At 43.4% G+C, this 27656-nt stretch overlaps 1 protein-coding gene across 1 annotated transcript; it reads left to right on the top strand.

Moving 5' to 3' along the window:
• Window positions 1-15103: 15103 nt before the first annotated feature.
• LOC144506863 (B2 bradykinin receptor-like) lies at window positions 15104-26352 on the top strand. The gene is made up of 2 exons (XM_078233218.1): window positions 15104-15187; window positions 24188-26352. Exon 2 carries the CDS (start codon window positions 24195-24197, stop codon window positions 25278-25280), a length of 1086 nt encoding a protein of 361 aa, XP_078089344.1. The 5' UTR covers window positions 15104-15187; window positions 24188-24194; the 3' UTR covers window positions 25281-26352.
• Window positions 26353-27656: the final 1304 nt, after the last annotated feature.

Genomic DNA, 27656 nt, shown 5'->3' with positions numbered 1-27656 from the left:
TGTCATCTGCAAACTTACTAACCATGCCTCCTATATTCTCATCCAAATCATTAATATAAATGACAAATAACAGTGGACCCATCACTGATCCCTGAGGCACACTGCTGGTCACAGGCCTCCAGTTTGAAAAACAACTCTCCACAATCACCCTCTGGCTTCTGTCAAGAAGCTAATGTTGTATCCATTTAGATACCTCACCCTGAATCCCGTGAGATTTAACCTTATGCAACGACCTACCATCGGTACCTTGTCAAAGTGACAGAAATGTTCTGCTGGGTTGCTTGTTCTTTCTGTAACTAATTTGCTCTGAGGCAGTTCTGACACAAGCCTATCTGCTTCACTGAATGTCAGCTTCTCTTGGTTGTTGACCGGAGCTATCATGTCAATATTAAAGCAAGGACATGAAACTCCTCCCCTGCGTACTACAATCCATCTCTCCCCACCACCACCCCACCTCCTCCACACTCACACCATGCCATCCCTCTCCACTATGAGGGGAGGCGATGGCCTAGTGGTATTATTGCTAGACTATTAATCCAGAAACTGGATTAATGTTCTGGGGATCCGGGTTCGAATCTCACCATGGCAGATGGTGGAATTTGAATTCAATAAAAAATATCTGGAATTAAGAATCTACTGATGACCATAAAACCATTGTCGATTGTTGGAAAAACCCATCTGGTTCACGGATGTCCTTCAGGGCAGGAAATCTGCCATCCTTACCTGGTCTGGCCTACATGTGACTCCAGAGCCACACCAATGTGGTTGACTCTCACTTGCCCTCAAACTAGAGCAATAAATGCTGGCCAGTCAGCAATGCCCATGCCCCATGAATGAATAAAGAAAAAAAAACTAAATTCCAGGGCTTGAACACAGGCTGGCAGAGTGTTGCAATGTTGCCTTTTGAATGTACCTTCAATCCAAGGCACAGTCTCTCTGTGTGAATGTCAAAGATTCTACAGCAGTGTTCTAAAGAGAAGCAGGCGAGTTCTCCCTGCTGTCCTGGCCAATATTTATCCCTCAATCAACATCACTAAAAACAGATTATCCTGTCATTATCAGATTGCTATTTGTGGGAACTTGTTGGGTGAAAAATGCCCGTCACATTTCCTACATTACAAGGAGTAAATGAATAAAATAAATAAGATAAATGAATTACTCTGGTAAATGAATGAGAAAAAGACAGTAAAGTATTTCATTGTCTGTAAAGCATTTCAGGATGTCATGAAAATTGCTATAGAAATGTCAGTTCCGTCAAAAGATCAGAAGGAAAAGGAGCAGGAGATTCAGCCCATCGAGTTTTAACTTGTGATTGTGGCCTTAACTCCACTTTGCTGTCTACCCCTCATGACCCTTGATTCCCAAGAATCTATCTAACTCAGCCTTGAATATATTCAGTGACCCAGCCCCCTCTGCTCCCTGAGGGAGAGAGTTGCAATATCTAATGATCCTCTGAGAGAAATGAAAATAACCCTTATTTCTGAACTGTGCTCCCATAGTTCCAGACTTCCCCACAAGGGGAAACATCTTCTCAGCATCCGCCCTGTCAAGACCTCTCAGAATCTTACGTTTCAATGAGATCACCTCTCAATCTTCAAAACTCCAATTACGATCAGCCAACATGCTCAACCTTTCCTCATAAAACAATCCCTTCATCCCCGAAATCAATGGAGTGAACCTTCTCTGAGCCTGAATATGACTGAAAAGAGAGACATGCTGCCCTCAACAGGTCAAACGCAAGAACGCCAAATTTCACACACTCACAACAAGGGTGCTGATGGATGGCAAGTCAACTGATTGGCCAAAGTGTTGCCATGAAGAGAGCTATGGGGAAACAATAGGTTCCCCAAGTTCCCGGGTAATTCTGAAAGGTGCAAGGATTGAACAGATCCCTTTTGTTTGCTGAAAACGGGTGCTTGTGCATGAATGTATCTCACTTCCAGTAAGCATAAATAAGCCAAGCTACAAACTCAACTGATTATCTTAAACTTTTGTTAGTGTAGCTGCTGACAAACTCACAATTGTTCAATAAGTCCTGCCCAATCACATCTAACGCTTTGTTTTGGATTTTGAGCACCGATTGGTTGAGTTTGGTCTATATCCTGCCTAATATAAACAACCGAAACAACATGCTGTTTAATTTAATCAGCCAATTGCTGGGACATAGGGTCGACATACTTGGCATTACACTGGCTCTGAAATTCACGCACAATGTTGTGATGTAGGAAAAATGGGGCTGATGCAGCATCCTGTTGGTAGAAAACACCACTCATAGTAGTGGCATGAAACAGCTGCTTAAACTGTTGTTCAAATTTAAGGTAGACTGGTCACTTTTCAGATTGAAAAGTGGCATCTTTTGTCCAATTGCAAGTTTGCATGACACACAGAAAACAATGACTTGATCTGGATAATCACTGTCCTGTAGGATACCCTTGCTCCATTTCCACATCTTGTTTCCAAGGTAAACAAATGGCAAGGGCCCTATTTCCAAGATTAACCTGACTCTGACCTTATCAGCTATGGCCCTCTTAATTATCTATGCGCTGTTCCTCCCTGCCACACTCTGGTTATTATTAACAAATCACAAGTTTCCCACTCTCCATCCCCGGCACGGGGCTGGGAAGTTGGGAGGGCAGAATTAGGGGAGGGAGCAGAATGTGGTGTGGTGCATGGAGAACCATGTCAGGATGGCAGAGGCTCCATGGCCCATGGACAGGTGATCAGTGGTAGGGTCTCCCTCTGCTGGAGGAGTTTCCAATCGCTGGGGCCTGCCCACTTGGCCTCAGCAAAAATGTTCAATCCTCTCAAAACATCTGCCATCCCTGCTGAGGCTGAAGAGCTGCCAACCCTCTAATTGGACCTGGAAAGTCACCTGGCTTTTTTAATTGGCCAAATGCCCCAGCTGTTGGCTCTTGACTGCCTCCTTCTGGCAATATCATTGCAGAGGTTCCCTCATCCCCAAGTATGCTGACCACCCAGGAATCTCCCCCATCGAGACTGATTCCACCCAATAAATGGCTCAGTAAACAATGAAAGGATCGAGGTACAACATAATTCTTAACATGAATGCACACAAGATAGGACTGGATGGTTCAGGAACACAGTGATTTCAGGTATACAAGTCTATGTTGGAAGGACAAGTTGAGAAAGTTGTGAAAAAAGACTTGAGATGCTTTGCTTTATTAAGAGATAAATACAAGTTAAAATCAAAGAAATACTCCATAAAAAATGCTAGGCAGATAGAGTAGGGTACTGTGTTCCGTTCTGGTCACTGCATCTTGGGAAGGATATCAACACATTGGGAAGGATGTACCAGAGTTTTAGCAGAATGGTACCAGTATCATGAATGTGGGACTTCAGACATGTCGGGAAATTACAGAGTTGGCATTATTTTCCTTAGAGCAAAGAAGATTAAAGAGAAATGAATTACAGGTATTTAAAATTACTAGTAGCTTTGATAGGGGAAATGAGGAGAAACTCTTTGTACCGGCAGTGTGGGGGAGGGGGGGGCAGTAACCAGGGAACACAGGCTGAAGATGTTAGAACATAGAACATAGAAAAAATACAGCACAAACAGGCCCTTCGGCCCACAAGTTGCGCCGGTCATGTCCCTACCTACCTAGGCTTATATATAGGTTTACCTATAACCCTCAATCCTATTAAGTCCCATGTACTCATCCAAAGTCTCTTAAAAGACGCTATCAAGTTTGCCTCCACCACCACTGACGGAAGCCGATTCCACTCACCCACCACCCTCTGAGTGAAAAACTTACCCCTGACATCTCCTCTGTACCTACTCCCCAGCACCTTAAACCTGTGTCCTCTCGTAGCAGCCATTTCCACCCTGGGAAAAAGCCTCCGAGAATCCACCTGATCTATACCTCTCAACATCTTGTACACCTCTATCAGGTCACCTCTCATCCTTCGTCTCTCCAAGGAGAAAAGACTGAGCTCCCTCAACCTATCCTCATAAGGCATGCCAACCAATCCAGGCAACATCCTTGTAAATCTTCTCTGCACCCTTTCAATAATTCTCACATCCCTCCTGTAATGAGGCGACCAGAACTGAGCACAGTACTCCAAGTGGGGTCTGACGAGGGTCTTATAAAGCTGCATCATTATCCCCGGACTCCTAAACTCAATCCCTCGATTGATGAAGGCCAGCACACCATACGCCTTCTTAACCACTTCCTCTACATGCGAGGCCGATTTAAGAGTCCTATGGACCCGGACCCCAAGGTCCTTCTGATCCTCTACACTGCTAAGAGTCTTACCCTTGATATTATACTCCTTCATCCCATTTGACCTGCCAAAATGGACCACTACACATTTATCCGGGTTGAAGTCCATCTGCCACTTCTCCGCCCAGTCTTGCATCCTATCTATGTCACGCTGCAGCTTCTGACATCCCTACAACCTATCCACAACACCACCAACCTTCGTGTCGTCGGCAAACTTACCAACCCATCCCTCCACTGCCTCATCCAGGTCATTTATGAAAATGACAAACAGCAAGGGTCCCAGAACAGATCCCTGGGGCACTCCACTGGTGACCAACCTCCATTCAGAAAAAGACCCATCTATAACCACTCTCTGCCTTCTGCAGGCAAGCCAGTTCTGGATCCACAAGGCAACAGCCCCTTGGATCCCATGCCCTCTCACTTTCTCGAGAAGTCTTGCATGGGGACCTTATCGATCGCCTTGCTGAAGTCCATGTAAACCACATCTACTGCTTTTCCTTCGTCAATGTGTTGAGTCACATTTTCAAAGAACTCCACCAGGCTCATAAGGCACGATTTGCCTTTGACAAAGCCATGCTGACTACTTTTGAGCATACTAAACCTCTCTAAATGTTCATAAATCCTGTCCCTCAGGATCTTCTCCATCAACTTACTTCTGCCTGAGAACCAGGGGGAAGATGTGTTTTCCACAGCGATCTTTTGTAATATGAAATGCATGACCTGTAAGGTTTGATTTGATTTAATTTATTATTGTCACATGTATTAGTATACAGTGAAAAGTATACAGTCAAAGCATATCATACATGGATAAGAAAAGGGGAGGGTACAGATTGTAGTGTTACAGTCATAGCTAGGGTGTAGAGAAAGACCAACTTAATACGAGGTAGATCCATTCAAAAGTCTGATGGCAGCAGGGAAGAAGCTGTTCTTGAGTCGGTTGGTATGTGTCCTCAGACTTTTGTATCTTTTTCCCAACGGAAGAAGGTGGGAGAGAGAATGTCCAGGGTGTGTAGGGTCCTTAATTATGCTAGCTGTCTTTGTGAGGCAGCGGGAAGTGTAGACAGTGTCAATGGATGGGAGACTGGTTTACGTGATGGACTGGCTTTGTTCACAATCCTTTTTAGTTTTTTGCAGTCTTGGGCAGAGCAGGAGCCATGCCAAGCTGTGATACAACCAGAAAGAATACTTCCTATGGTGCATCTGTAAAGTTGGAGAGAGTTGTAGCCGACATATTAAATTACCTTAGCCTCCTGAGAAAGTAGAGGCATTGGTGGGCTTTCTTAACTATAGTGTCGGCATGGGGGGGACCAGGATAGGTTGTTGCTGATCTGGCCACCTAGAAACTTGAAGCTCTCGACCCTTTCTACTTCATCCCCATTGATGTAGACAGTGGAATGTTCTCCTCTACGCTTCTTGAAGTCGATGACTATCTCCTTCATTTTGTTGATATTGAGGGAGAGATTATTGTCATCACACCAGTTCACCAGATTCTCTATCTCTTTCCTGTACTCTGTCTCGTTGTTTGAGATCTGACCCACTACGGTGGTGTCATCAACAAACTTGAAAATCAAGCTGGAGGGGAATTTGGCCACACGATCATAGGGTATATGGATTATATTAAGGGGCTGAGGGCACAGCCTTGTGGGGCACCAGTGTTGAGGATGATCATGAAAGAGGTGTTGTTGCCTATCCTTACTGATTGCGGTCTGTCGATTAGGAAGTCTGGGAAGGCACGGTGACACAGTGGTTAGCACTGCTGCCTCACAGCGCCAGGGACCCGGGTTCAATTCCAGCCTTGGGTCACTGTCTGTGTGGAGTTTGCACATTCTCCTTGTGTCTGTGTGGGTTTCCTCCGGGCGCTCCAGTTTCCTCCCACAGTCCAAAGATGTGCAGGTTAGGTGGATTGGCCATGCTAAATTGCCCCTTAGTATTCTAAGATGTCTAGGTTAGCGGGATTAGCCATGGGAAATGTACAGGGTTACGGGGATAGGGTGGGGGAGGGGGCCTGGCTAGGATATCTGCCAGAGAGTGGGTGCAGACTCGATGGACTGAATGGCCTCCTTCTGCACTGTAAGAATTCTATGATTCTGAGTCCAGGATCTAGTCACAGAGGGAGGAGCTGAGCCCCAGGCCACGGAGTTTGGAGATGGGTTTTGTAGGAATAATAGTTAAAGGCTGATCTGTAGTCAATAAATAGGAGTCTGACATCGGTGTCTTTGTTATCTAGGTGGTGGAGTCGGCAATAATTTTCGGGAGAGAATTGGATAAAAATTTGAAGGGCTATGGGGAAGGAGCTGGGGAGTGGGACTAATTGGATAACTCACCAAAGAGCTGACACAGCCTCAATGTGCGGTATAATTTGAGGATTACATGATTGGCCACTGCTCAAGTCATGCTTAATGGATTCAACACATCAGCTGTTTGGCCTTTTGCCTTACTTTTTTTTACTAAAAATACACTCACATTGAGCCTTCATTGCCCATATTTGGAAGGATTTGGTGTTGAAGGTTTTTAAAATTAATCTTAGGATGAAGTCAGTTGTGTTTGAAAAGAAAGTGTCAACTAATTGTACTGCAAAAAAAAAAGGTCAGTTCTGCAAAGAGTATGTATTGCAGGAGAATGGGAGAGGAATCAGTTCAGATTGAAGGGTAGGATTTTTAGGCTCTATTTTAACTTGGGGCAGCGACAGGGGATTCAGGGCTGTGGGGAGATAGATCTGTTTGGCCCTTTCAGAACATGAGGCATTTTTAACATCCAGACTTTGTTTACTCTCATTCTGATATGTTTTGAGAAATATTAATGGGAATGTGAGTCCAAGGTGGGATGGGGAGGGGGAGGGGGTGTGATTGTGGGTGTTGGGTGGAAGGTGGGTCACAGCAGTCACAGGGACAGTCCCTAAAAAGGTAAATGAAAACCTGAGAGAGGTGAGAAACCGATTGGAAAGCCTGTAATCAGGGTGGGGTCAGGAGAAGTAAGGGTGTTCCTCTTGGCGGTAGACTAGCCATGTCGTCCAAAGAGAACAGAGAGGAATTTGGCCTAACATTTCAACCAGAAGGCAGAACCTCCAAACAGTTAGTACTGTCAGGCTACTGTCCTGGGAACATTCACCTGGATTTTGTGCTCAAATGTCTGGACTGGGACTTGAAACCTTTAACCTCAGTCGAGAGAGTTCTATCAAGTAAACCACAGCACAGAAGCTCAGGGAGTTGGTTTAGATAAGCAATGATGAATGTCCTTTCAAGAAAGTAGAAATAATGGAATAAATTCAATTAATACATCCACCAGGAAACATTGGGTACAAAACATGGGTACATGTTAGAGCATTATTGCTCTAACTCTCCAGGATATCCTTTTTGAGTAAATGGCTTGGGATCATTGTTCACAGTTCTAGACACAAATTAAAAATAGTTTGAGTTCTGCTGTCCAGCCTGTTTTATTTCAAACTTTACATTCCATTTTCATTGCAATGTGACTGCGCTGGAGAGCTTACTTCACTAACATTAGAATGCTACAGTCGAACACAAGACAATCTACCTGGATTCTAACAAATCCCCTCGAATCCAACTAAATCACACTATTACTCAAAGGACGTACAACCGAAGAATTTCCTGGAATTGAGCCCTCATCATGACATATAAGTTGTGTAACACAGTTCTCTGCAGATTGCTTGCATCAGTTCCAGAATGTTGATTTATTCTTTCACAGGATGTGGGCATTGTTGGCTGACCAGCATTTATTGCCCATCCCTAATAGCCCTTGAGAAGGTGGTGGTGAGCTGTCTTCTCGAACTGCTGTAGTCCATATGGTGTAGGTACATCCACAGTGCTGTTAGGAAGGGAGTTGCAGGATTTTGACCAAGCGCCAGTGAAAGAATGACGATATATTTCCAAGTCAAAGGGCGGCACAGTAGCACAGTGGTTAGCACTGCTGCTTCATTGCTCCAGGGACCTGGGTTCGATTCCCGACTCGGGCCATTGTCTGTGTGGAGTTTGCACATTCTCCTCGTGTCTGCGTGGGTTTCCTCCGGGTGCTCCGGTTTCCTCCCACAGTCCAAAGATGTGTGGGTTAGGTTGATTGGCCATGCTAAAATTGCCCCTTAGTGTCCTGAGATGCGCAGGTTAGAGGGATTAGCGGGTAAATATGTAGGGATATGGGGGTAGGGTCTGGGTGGCATTGTAGTCAGTGCAGACTCAATTGGGCCAAATGGCCTCTTTCTGCACTGTAGGGTTTCTACAGTTCAAAGTCAGGATGGTGAGTGGCTTGGAGGGCAACTTGCAGGTGGTGGTGTTCCCATGTGTCTGCTGCCCTTGTTCTTCTCGATGGTAGTGGTTGTGGGTCTGAAGGTGCTGTCCAAGGAACCTTCAGCAGGATTTTCCGGCCACATTCACCCCAAGGCCGGGAAACCCCACGCAAGGTCAATGGACCTTTCCATGATCTGTGTACTGCCCGCCACAATTCCTGTGGCAGACGGGATGGGAAATTTCACCTGCTGTCCCTTTTCTTAGAGGTGGTAGAATTCACAGGTTTGAAAAATACTGTTGAAACAGTCTTGGTGAGTTGCTGCAGTGCATCTTGTAGGTAGTACATATAGCTGCTGTAAGCTGTGTCCATGATGGAAGGAGTGAATATTTAAGGTAGTAGGTGGGGTGCCAATCAAGCAGGGCTGATTTTTTCTGGATGGCGTCGAGCTTCTTGAGTGTTGCCGGAGCTGCATTCATCCAGGCAAGTGGGGAGTATTTCATCACACTCCTGGCTTGTGCCTTGTAGATGGTGGACAGGCTTTGGAGAGTCAGGTGGTGAGTTACCTGCCGTAGAATTCCCAGTCTCTGACCTGATCGCTACAGTATTTATATAGCTTGTCCAGCCTACAGCCTGCTCAATGGTAAACTGATTGCCAAATTGTAAAGGGAACAACAAGTTATACTGCATGAGAAACGTGGTGATTGGTTGGAAAATGGATTCTGATTGGTAGAGATGTTGCCATGGAGAATGCGCCAGTTAACTGATAACTGGCCATTAACAGCCAAGCTTTGCTTAAATTCAAACCAGGCAGGATAGCTATGATTGGACAAGGCATTTCCCTGGGGAATAAACTCTCTTCTTATGCAGAATAAATTGTAGCTGCCTTTACATTTGGCATTCTTGAGGATTAACCTGATGAGTGCAAGATGAAAAGTTTTGACTGCATGTGTCCTTTTTCAGAAATACCAAAGCATTATTAGTCAGTTGATAATAACTCCGCTCAGATTCCAGCCCGAGGAAGATTTAAACACCAAGGTCTGTTGTTGGAGCTTTTTTCAGAGACCAAGCGTTGAGCTGGCTTTCACAGGAGGGATTTCCCTTCTTAATTATGGCTCAGTTAATACAAAGACTTGCGGAGATAGTATTCTGGTTAAAGATGTTTCTTTATTTCCCAGGCCTTGTTCAACATACGAAGGAGAATGGCAATCCAAAATCACTCCAAGTACATCACTTTCAGTTATTACAATTATACATTTTCAAAAATTACTTGCCCACCCTCTCTGCTCACCCCAGCAGAGTGTGAGCCAATCATTAGTAGCATGAGTTATTTACCATGGCCAATAACATTTACTCTCTGACAGCATGGAAATACGTGAGTTCGTGGACTTTGAAAGTTTTTCTCACAGCCTCCTAACATTCTTAGACTTTCCCTTATCTTGTGTAATGTATGGTCTATTCATTTGGCCTGTCTGAGAACTCTAGCGGTCCTGGGAAGACCGCCTAGAGACGCCGATAAGAATTGCTTTCTTCCCTTCACTCAGTAGCTGTATTGTTCCAAAGAATGTTAGGAAGGGAGTTGCAGGATTTTGACCAAGTGCCAGTGAAAGAATGGCGATATATTTCCAAGTCAGGATGGTGAGTGATTGGAGGGCAACTTGCAGGTGGTGGTGTTCCCATGTGTCTGCTGCCCTTATCCTTCTCGATGGTAGTGGTTGTGGGTTTGAAGGTGCTGTCCAAGGAACCTTATGCAGGATTTTCCGGCTGCATTCACCACTGCTTTTTACTTGACTAAGTCCCATCATGCCTTTGAGCATTGTGCCATTGACCAAGGTATACACTTTTAATATAGAATATCCAAAAATACATGTCCAAATTTTTTCAGTGGTTATATCTGAGGTCACCATTGCAGATGTCAGAGCAGCTTTTGAAGGTCAACTCACGGAAAGCAACTGGCCCGGATAGGGCACCCAGATCCTGTGTGGATCAGCTGGCTGGGGTATTCGCAGATATCTTCAACCTCTCTTTACAACAATCTGAGGTCCGTATTTGCTTCAAGAAGACTACAACCATTCCGGGTACCAAAGAAAAGCCAAGCAGCGTGCCTTAATGACTACCGTCCGGTGGTTCTGTCATCCATCATTATGAAGTGCTTCAAATGGTTAGTCGCGGTACAAATCAATTCCAGCTTCCCGGACTACCTGGATCCACTACAATTCGCCTACCGCCATGACAGGTCCACAGCAGACGCAGATCCCTGGCCCTGCACTCAACCCTGGAACACCTAGATAACAAAGCCACCTATGTCAGACTCTTGTTTATTGACTACAGCTCAGCCTTCAACACCATTATTCCTAGGAAACTCATCTCCAAACTCCGTGGCCTGGGCCTCGGCTCTTCCCTCTGCGACTGGATCCGGAAATTCCTAACCCACAGACCACAGTCAGTAAGGATAGGCGACAATAGCTCCTCCACGACCGGTGCCCCACAAGGCTGTGTTTTCAGCCCCCTACTATACTCCTTATACATCTATGTCTGTGTGGCCAAATTCCCCTCCAACTTGATTTTCAAGTTTGCTGACAACACCACCGTACTGGGTTGGATCTCAAACAATGATGAGGATATAGGAATGACAGAGAATCTGGTGAACTGGTGTGGTAACAATAATCTCTCCCCCAATGTCAATAAAATGAAAGAGATTGTCATCGACTTCAGGAAGTGTAGTGGAGAACATGCCCCTGTCTACATCAATGGGGACGAAGTAGAAATGGTCGAAAGCTTCAAGTTTTTAGGTCCAGAATGCCAACATCATGTCCTGGACCCCCATGCCAACACTATAGTTAAGAAAGCCCACCAACGCCTCTACTTTCTCAGAATACTAAGGAAATTAGGCATGTCAGCTACAGCTCTCACCAACTTTTATAGATACACCATAGAAAGCATTCTTTCTGGTTGTATCACAGCTTGGTATGGCTCCTGCTCTGCCCAAGACCACAAGAAACTACAAAAGGTCATGAATGTAGCCCAATCCATCACGCAAACCAGCCTCCCATCCATTGACTCTGTCTACACTTCCCGCTACCTCAGCAAAGCAGCCAGCATAATTAAGGACTCCACACACCCTGGACATTCTCCCTTCCACCGTCTTCCGTCGGGAAAAAGATACAAAAGTCTGAGGTCACGTACCAACTGACTCAAGAACAGCATCTTCCCTGCTCTTTTGAATGGACCTACCTCGCATTAAGTTGATCTTTCTCTACACCCTAGCTATGACTGTAACACTACATTCTGCACTCTCTCGTTTCCTTCTTTACGAATAGTATGCTTTGTCTGTATAGCGCGCAAGAAACAATATTTTTCACTGTATACTAATACATGTGACAATAATAAATCAAATTAAATATATGTGTTGCTATGTAAATAGGTACCTTTGTAAGATATATTTCAGGCACTTTGTGACTTCACTCTAAACTAATCTACTCTGATTTGTTAGTATTTCAGTCCCAGGTTATTCTGAACCCTCTCTTACATCTACTCACACTGATTCATAACAATGCATAGGTTTTATGTAAAAGTTCTACAAGAATGTCAAAATGACATGCAAATCATAAAACCTGTTCCTCAGGCCTGCAGTGACCACTTTCTATTCTGTGGACTGGGTGTGTGGCTGTGGGCTTCCAACTATTTGAGAACACTCAAACCTCCAAAGGAAAAGCACAGCGACCAGCTCTCCAGCTCCATGCATGGCTTCTGACAACCCCAGGAAAACCTGTACATGGAGAGTGAGAGAGAATGGACAAGACAGAAATCAATGCTGGAGATTTCTCAGAATGCTTGACTGGTAATGACCATTTGTGAAGCTGTTCATTTCTTGCCAACACTTTCCCCTTCGAAGATTATGTTTAATGTTGGTGAAATCTCTCAAAACTGTGTGAATGTTACATTCACAATTCAACCTCTACTCCGCCATCTTTATACCTGTGTCGATTTTCTTTCTAGTGAATTAGTTGGTGATGGATAATTATGCCTCTCTTCCTTTGTTTCTGCCACACCACTGGAGAATCTTTGGAATTCTTTACCCCAGCAAACTGTTGAGGTCGAGGTCTTGAATATTTTCAAGGCTGAGATCGATAGGTTTTTAATCAGTTGGGGAATTAAGGGTTATGGAGAGAAGGCAGGAAAGTGGACTTAGTGTTAGATCAGCCACAATTTCATTAAATGACAGAGCAGGCTCGAAGGGTTAATGGCCACCTCCTACTCCTATTTTTTGTGGTCTCATGGTCTTGTCTTAACACATGACTCACCCTCTAGAAGGAAGAAACCCTGCAAGGACAATGGTGGTAATGTACCAGTCACTATCTTTCCACTCTTCAATCAGCTCACATTCTATTAACTTCATCCTCTGTGCCCAAACAAGTCCTTGTGCATTTTATAACATATACCATGAAAACAAAACAATGCATCAGACATCCTTAAGTGAAGCCTCGATGTTGGGAATAGCCAGTGGGAATTCAATCAGTGACGGCCATTGAGGAAATCAGGATGGGGCCAGGTTTGAAGAAAAAAAGATGATAAGTTCATCAGAAAGTAAGTGTCGATTATTTGGCCCTCGAGCTATTCCACCATTCAGTAAGATCATGGGTGATCCAATTGTGGCCTTAACCCCACATTCCTGCCTGTCACCACATAACCCTCAGCTCCCTGTAGATCAAAAATCTAACACATTCTTGAATGCATTCAATGACCCTGTCTACAATCCTTTCTGGGGATGAGAATTCAAAGGCTAATGACACTCAGAAATTCCTCTTCATTTCCATCTTAAATGGAAGCCCCCTTATTTTTAACCTGTCTCCCAAGGTTGTAGATTCACCCACGAGGGGAAACATTCTCTCAATGTCTACGGTCCTAGAAGAAGAAACAGTAACAGAGGATGAGGGGAGACTTAATAGAGGTGTATAAAATTATGAAAGGCATAGATAGGGTGAACGGTGGGAAGCTTTTCCCCGGGTCGGTGGTGACGTTCACGAGGGGTCATAGGTTCAAGGTGAAGGGGGGGAGGTTTAACACAGATATCAGAAGGACATATTTTACACAGAGGGTGGTGGGGGCCTGGAATGTGCTGCCAGGCAAGGTGGTGGAGGCGGACACACTGGGAACGTTTAAGACTTATCTAGATAGCCATATGAACAGAGTGGGAATGGAGGGATACAAAAGAATGGTCTAGTTTGGACCAGGGAGCGGCGCGGGCTTGGAGGGCCTTATTGTTCTTTGTTCTTTGTTCTTAAAGCTATGAAATGCCTGGTACTGATCCAAACCAGTCTTCTATTCCTTAAAATTGGAATCTGGCTCAGTCATTTCCAGCTTTTACTATTTTTCTTTCTAGGTTAGCCCCCACAGAATCTTGTATGTTTTGAGAAGATTACCTCCCATTCTCCTAAATGTCAATGAGTATAAGCTCAACCTTCTAAATCTGCTCAACCTTTCCTCATAAAATAAACCCTCCATCTGAGGAATCAGCCTACTGAACCTTCTCTGAACTACCTCCAATGCAAATATATCCCTTCTTAAGTAAGGAGACCAAAACTGTACACAGGACAGTCTCATCAATGGCCCATACAGTTGTAACAAAACTTCCCTATTTTTATACACCCACAGTGTTGACTCTGAAACATATATCGCCATTCCCACATTGTCACTGCGTCAAAATCCCACAACTCCCTTCTTGAAGGCACTGCAGGAACATCTTTAATCACACAGCCCAAAGATGTGCAGGTTAGGTGGATTGGCAATGCTAAATTGACACTTAGTGTCAGGGGATTCGCAGAGTAAATATGTGGGGTTACTGAGATAGGGCCTGGGTGGGATTGTTTTCAGCGCAGGCTTAATGGGTCGAATAGCCTCCTTCTGCACTGTAGGGATTCTATAGACTGCAGGGATTCAGGAAAGTGTTGCATCATCATTTTCTCATGAGTAATTATAAGGGAAATAAGTGTTGGCCTCGCCAGCAATGATGATATTCTATGAATAAATAGATTAAAATGGATGCATCTCTGCTATTTGCCTGAGGTAACTAATTCCAAATTACCATCACTTTCTGGGTAAAGCAAGCCATTTAATCACTTTGCAAGTGTTCCAACTTTCACCACTTGCATTTACAATCGCTCCATAAGCTTCCAAATACCAGGACAGCTTTGAACAGATACATGGAAAAAGAATGTGTTTGCTATTGGGATCAAACATTTGTTTAAAATTCCATTAACGCCACCAAGGTGTTTGCTGATATACTTTAACCTGATGTTAATTCAGACAGCAAAAAAATTAGCGATTTCCCATAGAGTTAAATAGCCCAAATCCCAGAGAATGCACTTGTCAGTAAGAACATAAATGTCAACCTGCCAATTTACTTAACACAGTCTAATTGATGTTTATATAACTAACTGCCCTAAAAGATAAATGAGGATGAATTGATGTATTTCAGGCATGATAAATCCAAACTATTGAATGAACGGAATGTTTCCGCTTTGATGATAGGAAAGCGGGTGTGTGGCTGAGCCACTTCCTCTGTTAAATATTTACGACATGAAGCATCACTTTGCTTGAGTAAGTATTTACACCGCGGAGGATAAAGACACCCTGCTCCAGTTCGCATTTAGTTCTTTCCAGGCGTAGCAACTGGAGCTAAGTTGAATTGTGGCGTTCTGCACGGGGTAAGTGCTGGTGATCCGTTTTCACATTTATATTTGTCACGTTGTCTTTAGATAGAGTGTGTTGTGATCAATAACCGTTATTGGCGGCACCAGGTACATGAGGCTCCTGGATTGAAGCACTCATCGGAAGTTCAGGGGACCTGACTGATCAAACTGTAACACTTTGCCCACTGCGAGGCTGATAAGATACCCCAGGGGTACAGGATAAAAAAAGTTCAAGTTCCTGAAAGAATTTTCCCTGCTAAGCTTGGGTAATTGAGTAAAGAGAAATAGAAGTGAAAAAGCGCTGGGACTGCAAACAGTCAGTGTCTGAGAAAAAAGTCAGAATAAGTTAACAAGTTTGAGTTGTGGCAAAGGAACCTTACCCGAAGCATGAAGCAGCTTCCTCTCAGTGAGGGCTCGCCAGACCTCACTGTGTGAGAGTAATCTGGACTCTGTGTCAAAGCGTATCCTGAGAGATTGTTAATCGACAGTTCAGCTTTTATATTGGTGGACCTCGTGTTCAATATCGACACTCTGGCTATCTAACAGCTTTTACTGAAAAGGTAAATTGAGACATTTTGATTTTCTGTCAGATGTTTCACCCTAACCTGTGCCTTTATTCCAAAATCTTATCACCTTTAAAGTTTAATTTTTCTTTAGTTTTTCTAAAATGAGTTTTAAATACTTGATTTAAATTATCCATTACAACTGCAAGATTTACCCAGGAGCAGAATTTGATTATTTGATTTACTATTGTCACATGTATTAACATACAGTGAAAAGTATTGTTTCTTGCGCACTATACAGATAAAGCATGCCGTTCATAGAGAAGGAAATGAGAGAGTGCAGAATGTAGTGTTACAGTCATAGCTAGGGTGTAGAAAAAGATCAACTTATTGCAAGGTAAGTCCATTCAAAAGTTTGAGTGCAGCAGGAAAGAAGCTGTTCTTGAGTCGTTTGGTATGTGACCTCAGACTTTTGTACCTTTTTCCCAACGGAAGAAGGTGGAAGAGAGAATGTCCGGGGTGCGTGGGGTCCTTAATTATGCTGGCTGCTTTGCCGAGGCAGCGGGAAGTGTAGACAGAGTCAGTGGATGGGAGGCTGGTTTGTGTGATGGATTGGGCTACATTCACGATCTTTTGTAGTTCCTTGCGGTCTTGGGCAGAGCAGGAGCCATACCAAGCTGTGATACAATCAGAAAGAATGCTTTCTATGATGCCAAATTTCCTTAGTCTTCTGAGAAAGTAGAGGCATTGGTGGGCTTTCTTAATTATAGTTCAGCATGACTTGCATTTCTAAAGTACTTTTCACAGCCTCATGACAGACTGAAGTACTTTTGAGCCAGTGATGTACTTTTTCAATGTGGGAACTACAGCAGTCACTTTGAGAATCTCCAACAAACAATGATGTGATAGTGACCAGACCATCCTCTTTAGTGATGTTGTTTGAAGGACAATTATTGGTTGGGGCACTGGAGAGAAGTCCCTGCTTTAGTGTCATTGAAGGGTTGCAACACAGGAGGACATCTGGTCTGTCGAATCCATGGCAGCTCTCTGCAAGAACAACCTAACTACTCCCACTCCCCTAGTTGTTCCCATACCTCTGCATTCAGTTTTCCTTCAGGTGTTTAACCAATCCCCTTTTGAAAGCCACATTTGAACCTGCTTCTACCACACTCTCAGGCAGTGCATTCCAGACCCTCATGGCACCATCATTGGCCAATGATGGTGTTCTCTGGTTTTTGATCCTTCAGACAAAAAATTAAGATTGATGAGGTGGTTTTTTCATCACCACTGGGTGTCTCCGATGCATTGCAACAAATGAAGTGCTTTTGAAATATAGTTACTGTCGTAACACAGCAGCCAATTTGCATACAGTAAACTGGGAATGGTTTCGCCCCTATCTAACCTGTTCAGACCCCTCATAATTTTGAACAATTCTATCAAATCTCCTCTCAAGGGGAACAACCTGAGCTTCTCCAATCTGCCTACGTAACCTTAGACCCTCATCCTGGAAACCAACTGCATAAATCTTTTCTGCACCCTCTCTAAACCTTCACAACCTTCTTAAAGTGTGCTGGCCAGAACTAAATGCAACTGTCCAGCTGAGGTGACTAGTGTTTTATAAAGTGTACTTTATGTGACCAACCATCCGACTAGCCTGTGTTGAAATTTATCGCTATCCACATTATAATTCACAGTACTTCCAAGTTTTGTGTCATCTGTAAGTTTTGAGATTGTGTTTTTAAAACGATATCATTACATTCAAATAGCTCACTTTCCTGGGGCTTCGGAACATGTTTGGTGAGGTTCACTCAGCCTATACAATATCACAAGAACATGGAGTGTTACACATCCACAATGGAACCGGCAGGGAAATATGCATATTTTCTTCCTGGTTTTCTATCAGTATATCGAAAGCGAGAGACAGAAAGTCTTTGAGCAATTTAGATAGAGACGGGGACTAAGTATGGGTGGAAATATAGAAAGTCTGAAAGTGAGGGAATGTTTGAGAGGAACAGACAGGAAGACAGATACTGACAGCAAGCAAGGCTTCTTTGTATAAAGTTGTTTCTGTTGTACGCAGGTGTTCCCCATTGTGCATGTATTTAGCTGAAGTCTAAAATGTTCCTATTGTAGAAAGACGTTGGTTGTTGTTCTCTATGGATGGTCTGGATTGTGTAAAAGTGTGTTAATTATCCAGCAAGGAAGTTATGCTGAACTTTTAGAAGACACTAGTTAATCCTCAGCTTGAATATTGTGCACAGTTCTGGGCAGCACACTATAGGAAGGATGTGAACGCATTGGAGAGAGTGTAGAAGAGGTTTACAAGAATGGTTCCAGGGATGAGAAACTTCAGTTATGAGGATAGATTGGAGAGGTTGGGACTGTTCTCCTTGGAGAGAAGAAGGCTAAGAGGAGATTAGATAGCGATGTTCAAATTCATGAGAAGACTGGACAGAGTAGGTAGGAAGAAACTGCTCCCCTCGTAAAAGGATCGTGAACGTGACTTGAAGCAAAGGTGATGTGAGAAAAAGTTTTTTCACACAACGAGTGGTTGGGGTCTGGAATGCACTTCCTGGAAGTGTGGTGGAAACAGGTTAAATGAAGACATTCAAGAGGGCATTGGATGATTGCTTGAAGAGAAACAATGTGCAGGGGTATGGGGAATGGTACTAAGTCATGATGCTCATTAGGAGAGTCGGTGCACAGACGATGGGCCAAATGGCCTCCGTCTGCACCGTATGAATTCTGTGATCTAAAGATGTTCTCAGATGGCAAACATCTTCTCTGCTGTTGTGTAAAGGTGATTCCTTTGTGAAAGGTTATTCCATGTTTTGGTTTAAAATAGTTCTTTATTGCTATTCGTCACTGTGACTATTTGTTATGGTTTTATTGTAGCCAACAGCACAACCATCATTGTTCAAATAATGACATGGGATCTTTTACCTGAGAGAGCAGGGTAGATCCCAATGTAACATCTCATCAAAAAGACAGCCCTTCTGACAGTGTGATATTCTCTTAGTATTACATTGAAGATTATAAAGCTGGATTATGGTACTTGGGTCTCCAGAGTGGGATTTTAACTCATAACTTTGTGACAGAGAGGTGAGAGGGTTAGCAACTGAGCCATGACTGATATATCAATAAGAAAGCTTTGTTTAAGAAAGAAACCACATTCTACCAAGTTGAAGGAATCAGTGAGAAGAACACAGCAAAGTATGAGGATTGAGCAAAATGAAGTGGCCTGTGTGTATTAATCATTGGGGGAGATGTGTGGGAGAGGGCAGTTTCTTTTTTAGCAGGTTAAACCATGGCACCTAGCTAAGAGTCTTGATCACTGACAGCTTATGTGTGAAGGAATGTCGTAGTACTCTGGTACTGAGATTGTGTGATAAAGTTTCTTCTCTTACCAGCATTTCAATTCAGCATCTTTTTTATTGGCTTTTTATCATAATGGTTTTTGTGTTTTTCCATTCACATGACTATTTCAGCAAACTTGTTCTGGTATGTAGTCAATTTTTTTTTATAGAAGCAGGAATAGGCCAATCGGCCCTTGGAGCCTGCTCCGCCATTAATTATGATCATCGCACATGGTTGCACCTAGGCTCCGACATGTCTCTTTGTCTAAGAGAGGAGTCCATCCCCTGGGGTGATTACCCACTTTGAGTCCCAGTTGGTCCCCTGAGCTGGGTGACCCTTACTCTGCTGTGTTGCCCTTAAAGGGACAATCAACCCAATGTGGATCCCATGTTTCTTAGTTTGCTGATGACACAAAACTTGGTGAGAATGTGAGTTGTCAGGAAGATGCAAAGAGGCTGCAAGGGGATTTAGAAAAGCTAGGTGAGTATGCAAGAATATGCCAGGTGGAAAATAATGTAGAAAAAAATATGAAGTTATCCACTTTGGATAAAAGACAGCAAGGCAGAGTATTTCTTAAATGGGGAGAAATTGGAAAATGTTAATGTACAAAAGGATCTGGGTGTTCTTGTTCATAAGTCACTGCAAGCTAATATGCAGATGCCAACAAGCAATCAGAAAGTCAACTGGTACGTTAGCTTTTATTGCAAGAAGATTTGAGTACAGGAGTGAGGAAGTCTTGTTGCAGTTGTTTGGAGCCTTGGAGAAAGTACATTATGTGCAGTTTTGTTCTCCTTCTTCTCTAAGGAATGATATACTGACCATAGAGATTCGCCAGACTATTCCTGGGATGGCAGGATTGTCCAATGAGGAACGAGTGAGGAGACTGGGCCTGTTTTCGCTAATGTTTGAAGAATGTGAGGTGAAGAGTACAAACATCTTACAGGCTCGACAAGGTAGATGTAGGAAGGATGTTTCCCCTGGCTGGGCTTGGGGGGGGGGGGGGGGGGGGGGGGCAGGGGCTGCCTAGAACCAGAGGGCAGATTCTCAGAATAAAAGGTAGACCAGTTAGGACCAAGATGAGGTGGATAGTGGTAAGTTTGGAATTCTCTATCCCAGAGAGCAGTGGAGGCTGTGATTGAGCATGTTTAAAATAGAGGCGATAGATTCCGAGTCATCATTGATATTAAGGGATATGGGGATGGTGTGGAAAGGTGGCATTGAGGAAGAAGATCAGCAATGATCTAGTTGAATGGTGGAACAGACTCGAGGGGCTGAATGGACTATTCCCGCTTCAATTATTCTATGCTGCTCTGTTCATATGACTGTTGGATGCTTGAAATAAAACATCAAAAATGCTGCATAAAAAGACAGAATTAGATTTCGGATAAATGACCAGAATATTTCACTCCTGATCACGTCAGGTGGACAGTGGCGGAAAATATTGCAAAAACAACCAAATTGCGTTTTACATCAACGTAACCACGATTGTCTCCTCCCCCAGTCAGTGACATTCATAGAACATAGAACATAGAACATTACAGCGCAGTACAGGCCCTTCGGCCCTCGATGTTGTGTCGACCAGTGAAACCAATCTAAAGCCCATCTAACCTACACTATTCCAATATCATCCATATGTTTATCCAATAACCATTGTTGATGAGTCTACTACTGCTGCAGGCAGGGCATTCCACGCCCTTACTACTCTCTGAGTAAAGAACCTACCTCGAACATCTGTCCTATATCTATCACCCCTCAATTTAAAGCTATGTCCCCTAGTGTTAGCCATCACCATCCGAGGAAAAAGGCTCTCACTATCCACCCTATCTAATCCTCTGATCATCTTGTATGCCTCTATTAAGTCACCTCTTAACCTTCTTCTCTCTAATGAAAACAACCTCAAGCCCCTCAGCCTTTCCTCATACGATTTTCCCACCATAACAGACAACATCCTGGTAAATCTCCACTGCGCCCTTTCCAACACTTCCACATCCTTCCTATAATGCGGCGACCAGAACTGTACGCAATACTCCAAGTGCGGCCGCACCAGAGTTTTGTACAGTTGCAACATGACCTCCTGGCTCCGAAACTCAATCCCTCTACCAATAAAAGCTAACACACCGTACGCCTTCTTAACAACCCTATCAACCTGGGTGCCAACTTTCAGGGATCTATGCACATGGACACCCAGATCGCTCTGTTCATCCACACTACCAAGTATCTTACCATTAGCCCAGTACTCTGTATTCCTGTTACTCCTTCCAAAGTGAATCACCTCACACTTTTCTGCATTAAACTCCATTTGCCATCTCTCAGCCCAGCTCTGCAGCTTATCTATGTCCTCTGTAACCTGCCACTTCCCTCCGCACTGTCTACAACTCCACCGACTTTAGTGTCATTCGCAAATTTACTAACCCATCCTTCTACGCCCTCATCCAGGTCATTAATAAAAATGACAAACAGCAGTGGCCCCAAAACAGATCCTTGCGGTACACCACTCGTAACTGAACTCCAGGATGAATATTTCCCATCAACCACCACCCTCTGTTTTCTTCCAGCTGGCCAATTCCTGATCCAAACCACGAAATCACCCTCAATCCCATGTGTCCGTATTTTCTGCAAAAGCTTCCCATGGGGAACCTTATCAAACGCTTTGCTGAAATCCATATACACCACATCAACCGCTTTACCCTCATCCACCTCTTTGGTCACCTTCTCAAAGAACTCAATAAGGTTTGTGAGGCATGACCTACCCTTCACAAAAGCGTGCTGACTATCCCTAATCAAATTATTCCTTTCCAGGTGATTATAAATCCTATCTCTTATAATCCTTTCCAATACTTTTCCCACAACAGAAGTAAGGCTCACCGGTCTAGAATTACCAGGGTTGTCCCTACTCGACTTTTTGAACAAGGGGACAACATTTGCTATCCTCCAGTCTTCTGGCACTGTTCCAGTAGACAATGACGACCCAAAGACCAAAGCCAAAGGCTCTGCAATCTCCTCTCTCGCCTCCCAGAGAATCCTAGGATAAATCCCATCCGGCCCAGGGGACTTATCTATTTTTACCCTTTCCAGAATTGCTAACACCTCCTCCTTATGAACATCAATCCCATCCAGTCCAACAGCCTGCATCTCAGTACTCCCCTCGACACTGTCCCTCTCCAGTGTGAATACTGACGAAAAATATTCATTTAGTGCCTCTCCTATCTCTTCAGACTCCACGCACAACTTGCCACTCCTGTCCTTGACTGGCCCTAATCTTACCCTAGTCATTCTTTTACTCCTGACATACCTATAGAAAGCTTTAGGGTTTTCCTTGATCCTACCTGCCAAAGACTTCTCATGTCCCCTCCTGGCTCTTCTTAACTCTTTCTTTAGGTCCTTCCTGGCTAACTTGTAATTCAATGTGGAAGTTATCATCTTCATTCACTGACACATCATTATCCGGCCCCTACACCTGAATCATCCTTCCCGCATCCTATCAGAAAATCCATTCATGTTGGAGTGATGGCAGAACCACGAGAATCCGACTGGTCATTCAATGTGTACACCTGGTGAGCAGACCTCCCAGGAGAGCTCAGATGAGGGCATCGCTTGGAAGGTGTGGTGAGAGGGTCATGCCTGGGCACTGCCCAGCGTTAGGATGTTGTCAAATTGTTTGATGCTCAATCTTTTGAAATTTCTTTCTATTAATATTGGAAAGGGAAAAATAAAGTTTGTATTTCTCTCACATATTCCACAACCGTGGGACATCTCAAAGCACTTCATAGCAATCAAAGTACTTTTTAAATTGTAGTCACCATTGTTACGTAGGGACAGTGTCATCCCACACAACAAGAAGATAAATCTAGCCTCGTGCAATCACACAAAAAGGCAGATGGGATCCACCTTAACATCTCAATTGAAAAACAGCAACTACTAACAGTGCAGCATTGGATTGATATGTTGCAAATGATATTCACACCACGTAAATGGAAAGCATTGGCCAAGTCCATTAGCCTGCACTAGGCACACATCAGGAGTATGATGGAATTTAAGACTGGGATGAGGAGAAATGTCTTCACCCGGAGAGTGGTGAGCCTGTGGAAGAACACAAAGAGCAGTTGAGGCCAAAACATTTTGTGTTTTCAAGAAGGAGTTTGATATAGCTCTTGGGGCGAAAGAGATCAAAGGATGTGGGGGAAAAATAGGATCAAGTTACTGAGTTGGATGATCAGCCATAATCAAAATGAATGATGGAGCAGGCTTGAAGGGCCAAATGGCCTACTCCTACTTTCTAGATTTCTATGTTTGAATACTTTCTATCTGCTTGCATGTTATTGCAACACCAACAACAATTCAGAAGCTCAACAGCACCTAGAACAAAGCTGACGCTCCATCCACCAGATTAAACATTCAAGCCCTGCACACCACCGGTGAACAGATGTACCGTATGCAAGATGTACTGCAGAAACTCGCCAAGGCTCCTTTAGCTGCGTGTTCCAAGCCAGTGTCCTCTATCACCCTGGAAGGACAAGGGCACAGGGGAAAGGAACACCACCAGCTTCAAATTCCCCTCCAAGTCACACACCATCCTAACTTCACTTGTCGCTGGGTCAAAAACCTGGAACTCCCTCTCTAACAATAGTTTTAAAAGTTTATTTATTAGTGTTACAAGTAAGCTTACATTAACACTGCAATGAAATTACTGTGAAAATCCAATACTTTGGATATGTCTACACCACTAGTTAGAAAAGGTGGCATTCCACTACATTCTTCAGGGTAATTGGAGATGTACAATATAGGCTGGCCTTGCCAGCAACTTCCACATCCCATGAATGAATATGAATATGAATATTAAATATAAAGTGTAGAACTCTCTCATTGTTACACTGCAGCCTAGAATTTGTGCTCAAATATCTGTAATGGGATTTGAACATGCTGCCTAGCTAAGTTAGAGACAAAATTGCTGGTACTAAATCATAGCAGATAACTACTTTCCAAAGCAGTTTATGTTTTCTACATATGGTTCAACAATCCTATATCGCTGTGTACCTCTGCAGCTGTGTTCTTCTGTATGTGAACTCCTACGTACCAAAGCTTCTGTGTTGTGGTCACAATGATATATCCTTGGTGGAAAGACTAACTGATATGCTCTCTCTTTTCTTACTGACAGTGTCTCGATGATTGTCAACACAACACTGAATCAGTTCCTGACAGGAACTTCAAATCTTAGCACCGCTGGCAGCTTCAATGATTCAAACTCTTGCCCTGAAGGTAACTTCTGGGAGTGGCTCTTTACCTTCCAACCAATTTACATAATGCTGGTGTGCATCATCGGTCTTGTGGGAAACAGCTTTGTCCTGATCGTCATGTGTTTACACAAAGGCCATTGCACAGTACCGGAGATCTACTTGGGAAACCTAGCTGGTGCTGACCTGCTCCTCATGGCTTGCCTCCCGTTCTGGGCTGTTAACATTGCCCGCCGTTTCAGTTGGCCTTTTGGAGAGTTCCTCTGCCGTTATGTCAACTCAGTTATTTACATGAACCTTTACAGTAGTGTCTACCTCCTGGTGATGGTCAGCATTGACCGCTACCTAGCTCTGGTGAAAGTCCTGGGTCATGGCAGGATACGGACAGTCTCATGTGCTAAGGTCATCTGCTTCTTCATCTGGATGTTTGGCTTGTTGATGAGCAGCCCCGTCATTATATTCCGAGAAGTGATCGACATCCAACATTTGAATATCTCTGCCTGCCTACTCAACTATCCCCACCAAGCCTGGAGGCTGCAGATGGACATTACGCTGATAGTCATCGTTTTCCTGGTGCCTTCTGCCATCGTCAGTTACTGCACCTTCCAAATCCTGAAAGTTCTAAGAAACAACCAAATGCAACGCTTCAAGCAAGTGCGTAAGGAAAGAAAGGCGACCTATTTGGTCCTCATTGTCCTCTTGGCTTTCATCATTTGCTGGATGCCCTTTCAGCTCCTCCGGTTTCTCAGCATCTTCAGTGGGACAAAGTTGTTGTCAAGCTGCACCTGGCAGACTGTCATTAGTAACGGCAATCAGATTGCGACATTTCTTGCATGCACCAACAGCTGCATCAATCCCATACTTTATGTCCTGGTGGGAAAGCAATTCAGGAAGAAAGTGAAGGAGTTTTATATCCAAACCGTAGCCAGGAGGATGTCATCGTGGAATTTCGCTGATTCCTTCACAACCCAGACCACGTCAGTAAACAGTAAACAGTTCAATAGGGAGCAGGCATGAAGCAGCCCACCTTCTACTGTGTTACATGGTATCTGATGTGGTGGCATTGATTTTTGTGACATTTATTCTTTCTGTAAATGACAGGAGGTCTGTTGCATGTAAATTTTGTAAATTTAAAGAAAGGGAATAAAATGTAGCTGATACATCAGCATGGTTCCCAGGCCTGCCAATGATCCGCGTCCAGATAGCTGGTCCCATCCAATGCATCTGGAAAGATGCTATGATATCCATCAGTGCCCCTGCACTAAGGAGAAAATTGTCTATTAAAGAGCTGCCTGCTACATCCCATGACTCCTGAAGCAATGTGCCCTCTGCGAGATAAGGACAACATACAAACAGGAGGAGCAGGAGTAGGCTGTTTAGCCCCTCGAGTCTGCTCTGCCATTCAACAAGATCATGGTTGACCTGAATGTGGCCTCAACTCCACACTGCTTAGCCCCAACAACCTTTTGTTAATCAAGAATCTAACTACCTCAGTCTTAAAAATATTCAATGACCTTGCCTCCCTCACTGTCCAGGGGAGAGAGGTTGGCACCAATGCATTTATATCCTTACTTAAATAAGGGGGCGAGAAATATTCATTGTCCTCTAGGAATGGTCTTACCAACACCCTGTACAACTGTAGCAAAACTTCCCGACTTTTATATTCTATTCCCTTTGGAATAAACACCAACATTCTATTTGACTTCCTAATCACTTGCTGTACCTGCATACTAACTATTCCTGATTCATGTACGAGGACACCCAGATCCCTCTGTATCTCAGAGTTCTGTAATCTCTCTCTATTTAAAACGTGTATGCTGATTTTCTATTCTTTCTGCCAAGGTGGATAAGTTCACATTTTGCACATTATATTCCATCCAGATTTTTGCCGACTCACTCACTTAAAAATCTATTTATGTCCCTTTGCAGCCTCCTTATGTCCTCTTCATAACTTCCATTCTTTCCTACCTAGCTTTGTGTCATCAGCAAATTTAGGAACCATATTGGTCCCTTCATCCAAGTTATTTATATAAATTATAAATAATTGAGGCCCCAGCACTGATCTCCGTGGCACTCCACTCATCAGATCTTGCCAACCCAAAAATGACCCATTTATCTCTATTCTCTTCTTCCTGTTAGCTAACCAATTCTCTATCCATGCTAATATGTTATCCACTACACCATGAACTCTTATTTTGCACAGTAAATTTTAATGTAACACCTTGTCACATGCCTTCAGAAAATCACTCACAGGTTCTCCTTTATCCACATTGCTTGTTACTTCCTCAAAGAACTCCAATAAATTAGTTAAACATTAATTTTATTTCTCAAAACTATGTTGACACTCCCTGATTGTGTTGAGATTTTCTTAAAATTCTCTTAAAATTTTCCTATGATAGTCGTTAAGGTAACTGGCCTGTAGATTCCTGCATTCTCTCTCTCTCTTTTCTTGAACGGAGGAGTTCTGATGGGATTTTTCCATAATCGAGGGAATTTTGGAAAATGAGTCATCTGCTATCTCAGCAGCCATTCTTTTAAGACTCTCGGATGATGTCCATCAGGATCTTGGGACCTGTCAGCTTTTAGTTTGAATAATTTTCTCAGTATCTTTTCTCTGCAATTCTAATTGTTTTAAGGTCCTCCCACCATTTCACTTCCAATTATTTCTGGAATGTTATTTGTATTCTCTACAGTGAAGCACAGAGATATCTGTTCAATTTATCAGCCATTTCCTTATTTTCCATTATTAATTCCTCATTCTCACGCTCTAGAGGACCAACATTCATTTAACTTACTCTTTTCCTTTTTAACTACTTACAATCTGTTTTTGTATATCTGGCTAGCTTTCTCTCACATTCTAATTTTTGTCTCCTTATTAACCTTTTAGTTATTCTTTGCTGTTCTTTATGTTCTGCCCTACCTTCTGACTTGCCATTCATCTTTACAGAATTTTATGCTTCTTTCAGTTTGATGTTATAATTAGCCTCAGAAGGTGCATCCTTCCTTTAATCTTTCTTTCTCATTAGAATGTATCCTTTGTGAGTATTTTGAAATATCTCCTAAAATGTCTTGCACTACAACACCTCTTCCTGAACCTAATTTCAAAGTTCTCTTTACCCTGCTCTGCGGCATGCCCTCATAATTGCCCTTATTTAAGTTTAAAACACTAGTATTAAATCTATTCTTTTTCTCCCTCAAACTGAATGTGAAATTCACTCATATTCTGATCACTGATACAGAGGGACGCCTTCACTATGAGGTCATTAATTAACGCTGTCTCATTGCACAATACGAGATCTAGGCCTGTTCTCTGGTGCTAAAATGTGCTGTTCCAAGAAACTGTCCCTGATATCCTCTATGAACTAATCAACCATGCTACCTTTGCCAATCTGA

The sequence above is a fragment of the Mustelus asterias genome, chromosome 18, assembly GCF_964213995.1.
Source record: "Mustelus asterias chromosome 18, sMusAst1.hap1.1, whole genome shotgun sequence".
Lineage (NCBI taxonomy): Eukaryota > Metazoa > Chordata > Chondrichthyes > Carcharhiniformes > Triakidae > Mustelus > Mustelus asterias.
This window is presented reverse-complemented; position numbering and strand designations above follow the sequence as displayed.

Bases quoted from the DNA above. Each gene is read 5' to 3' on its own strand.
- LOC144506863 (XM_078233218.1), top strand. From the start codon at position 24,195: ATGATTGTCAACACAACACTGAATCAGTTCCTGACAGGAACTTCAAAT.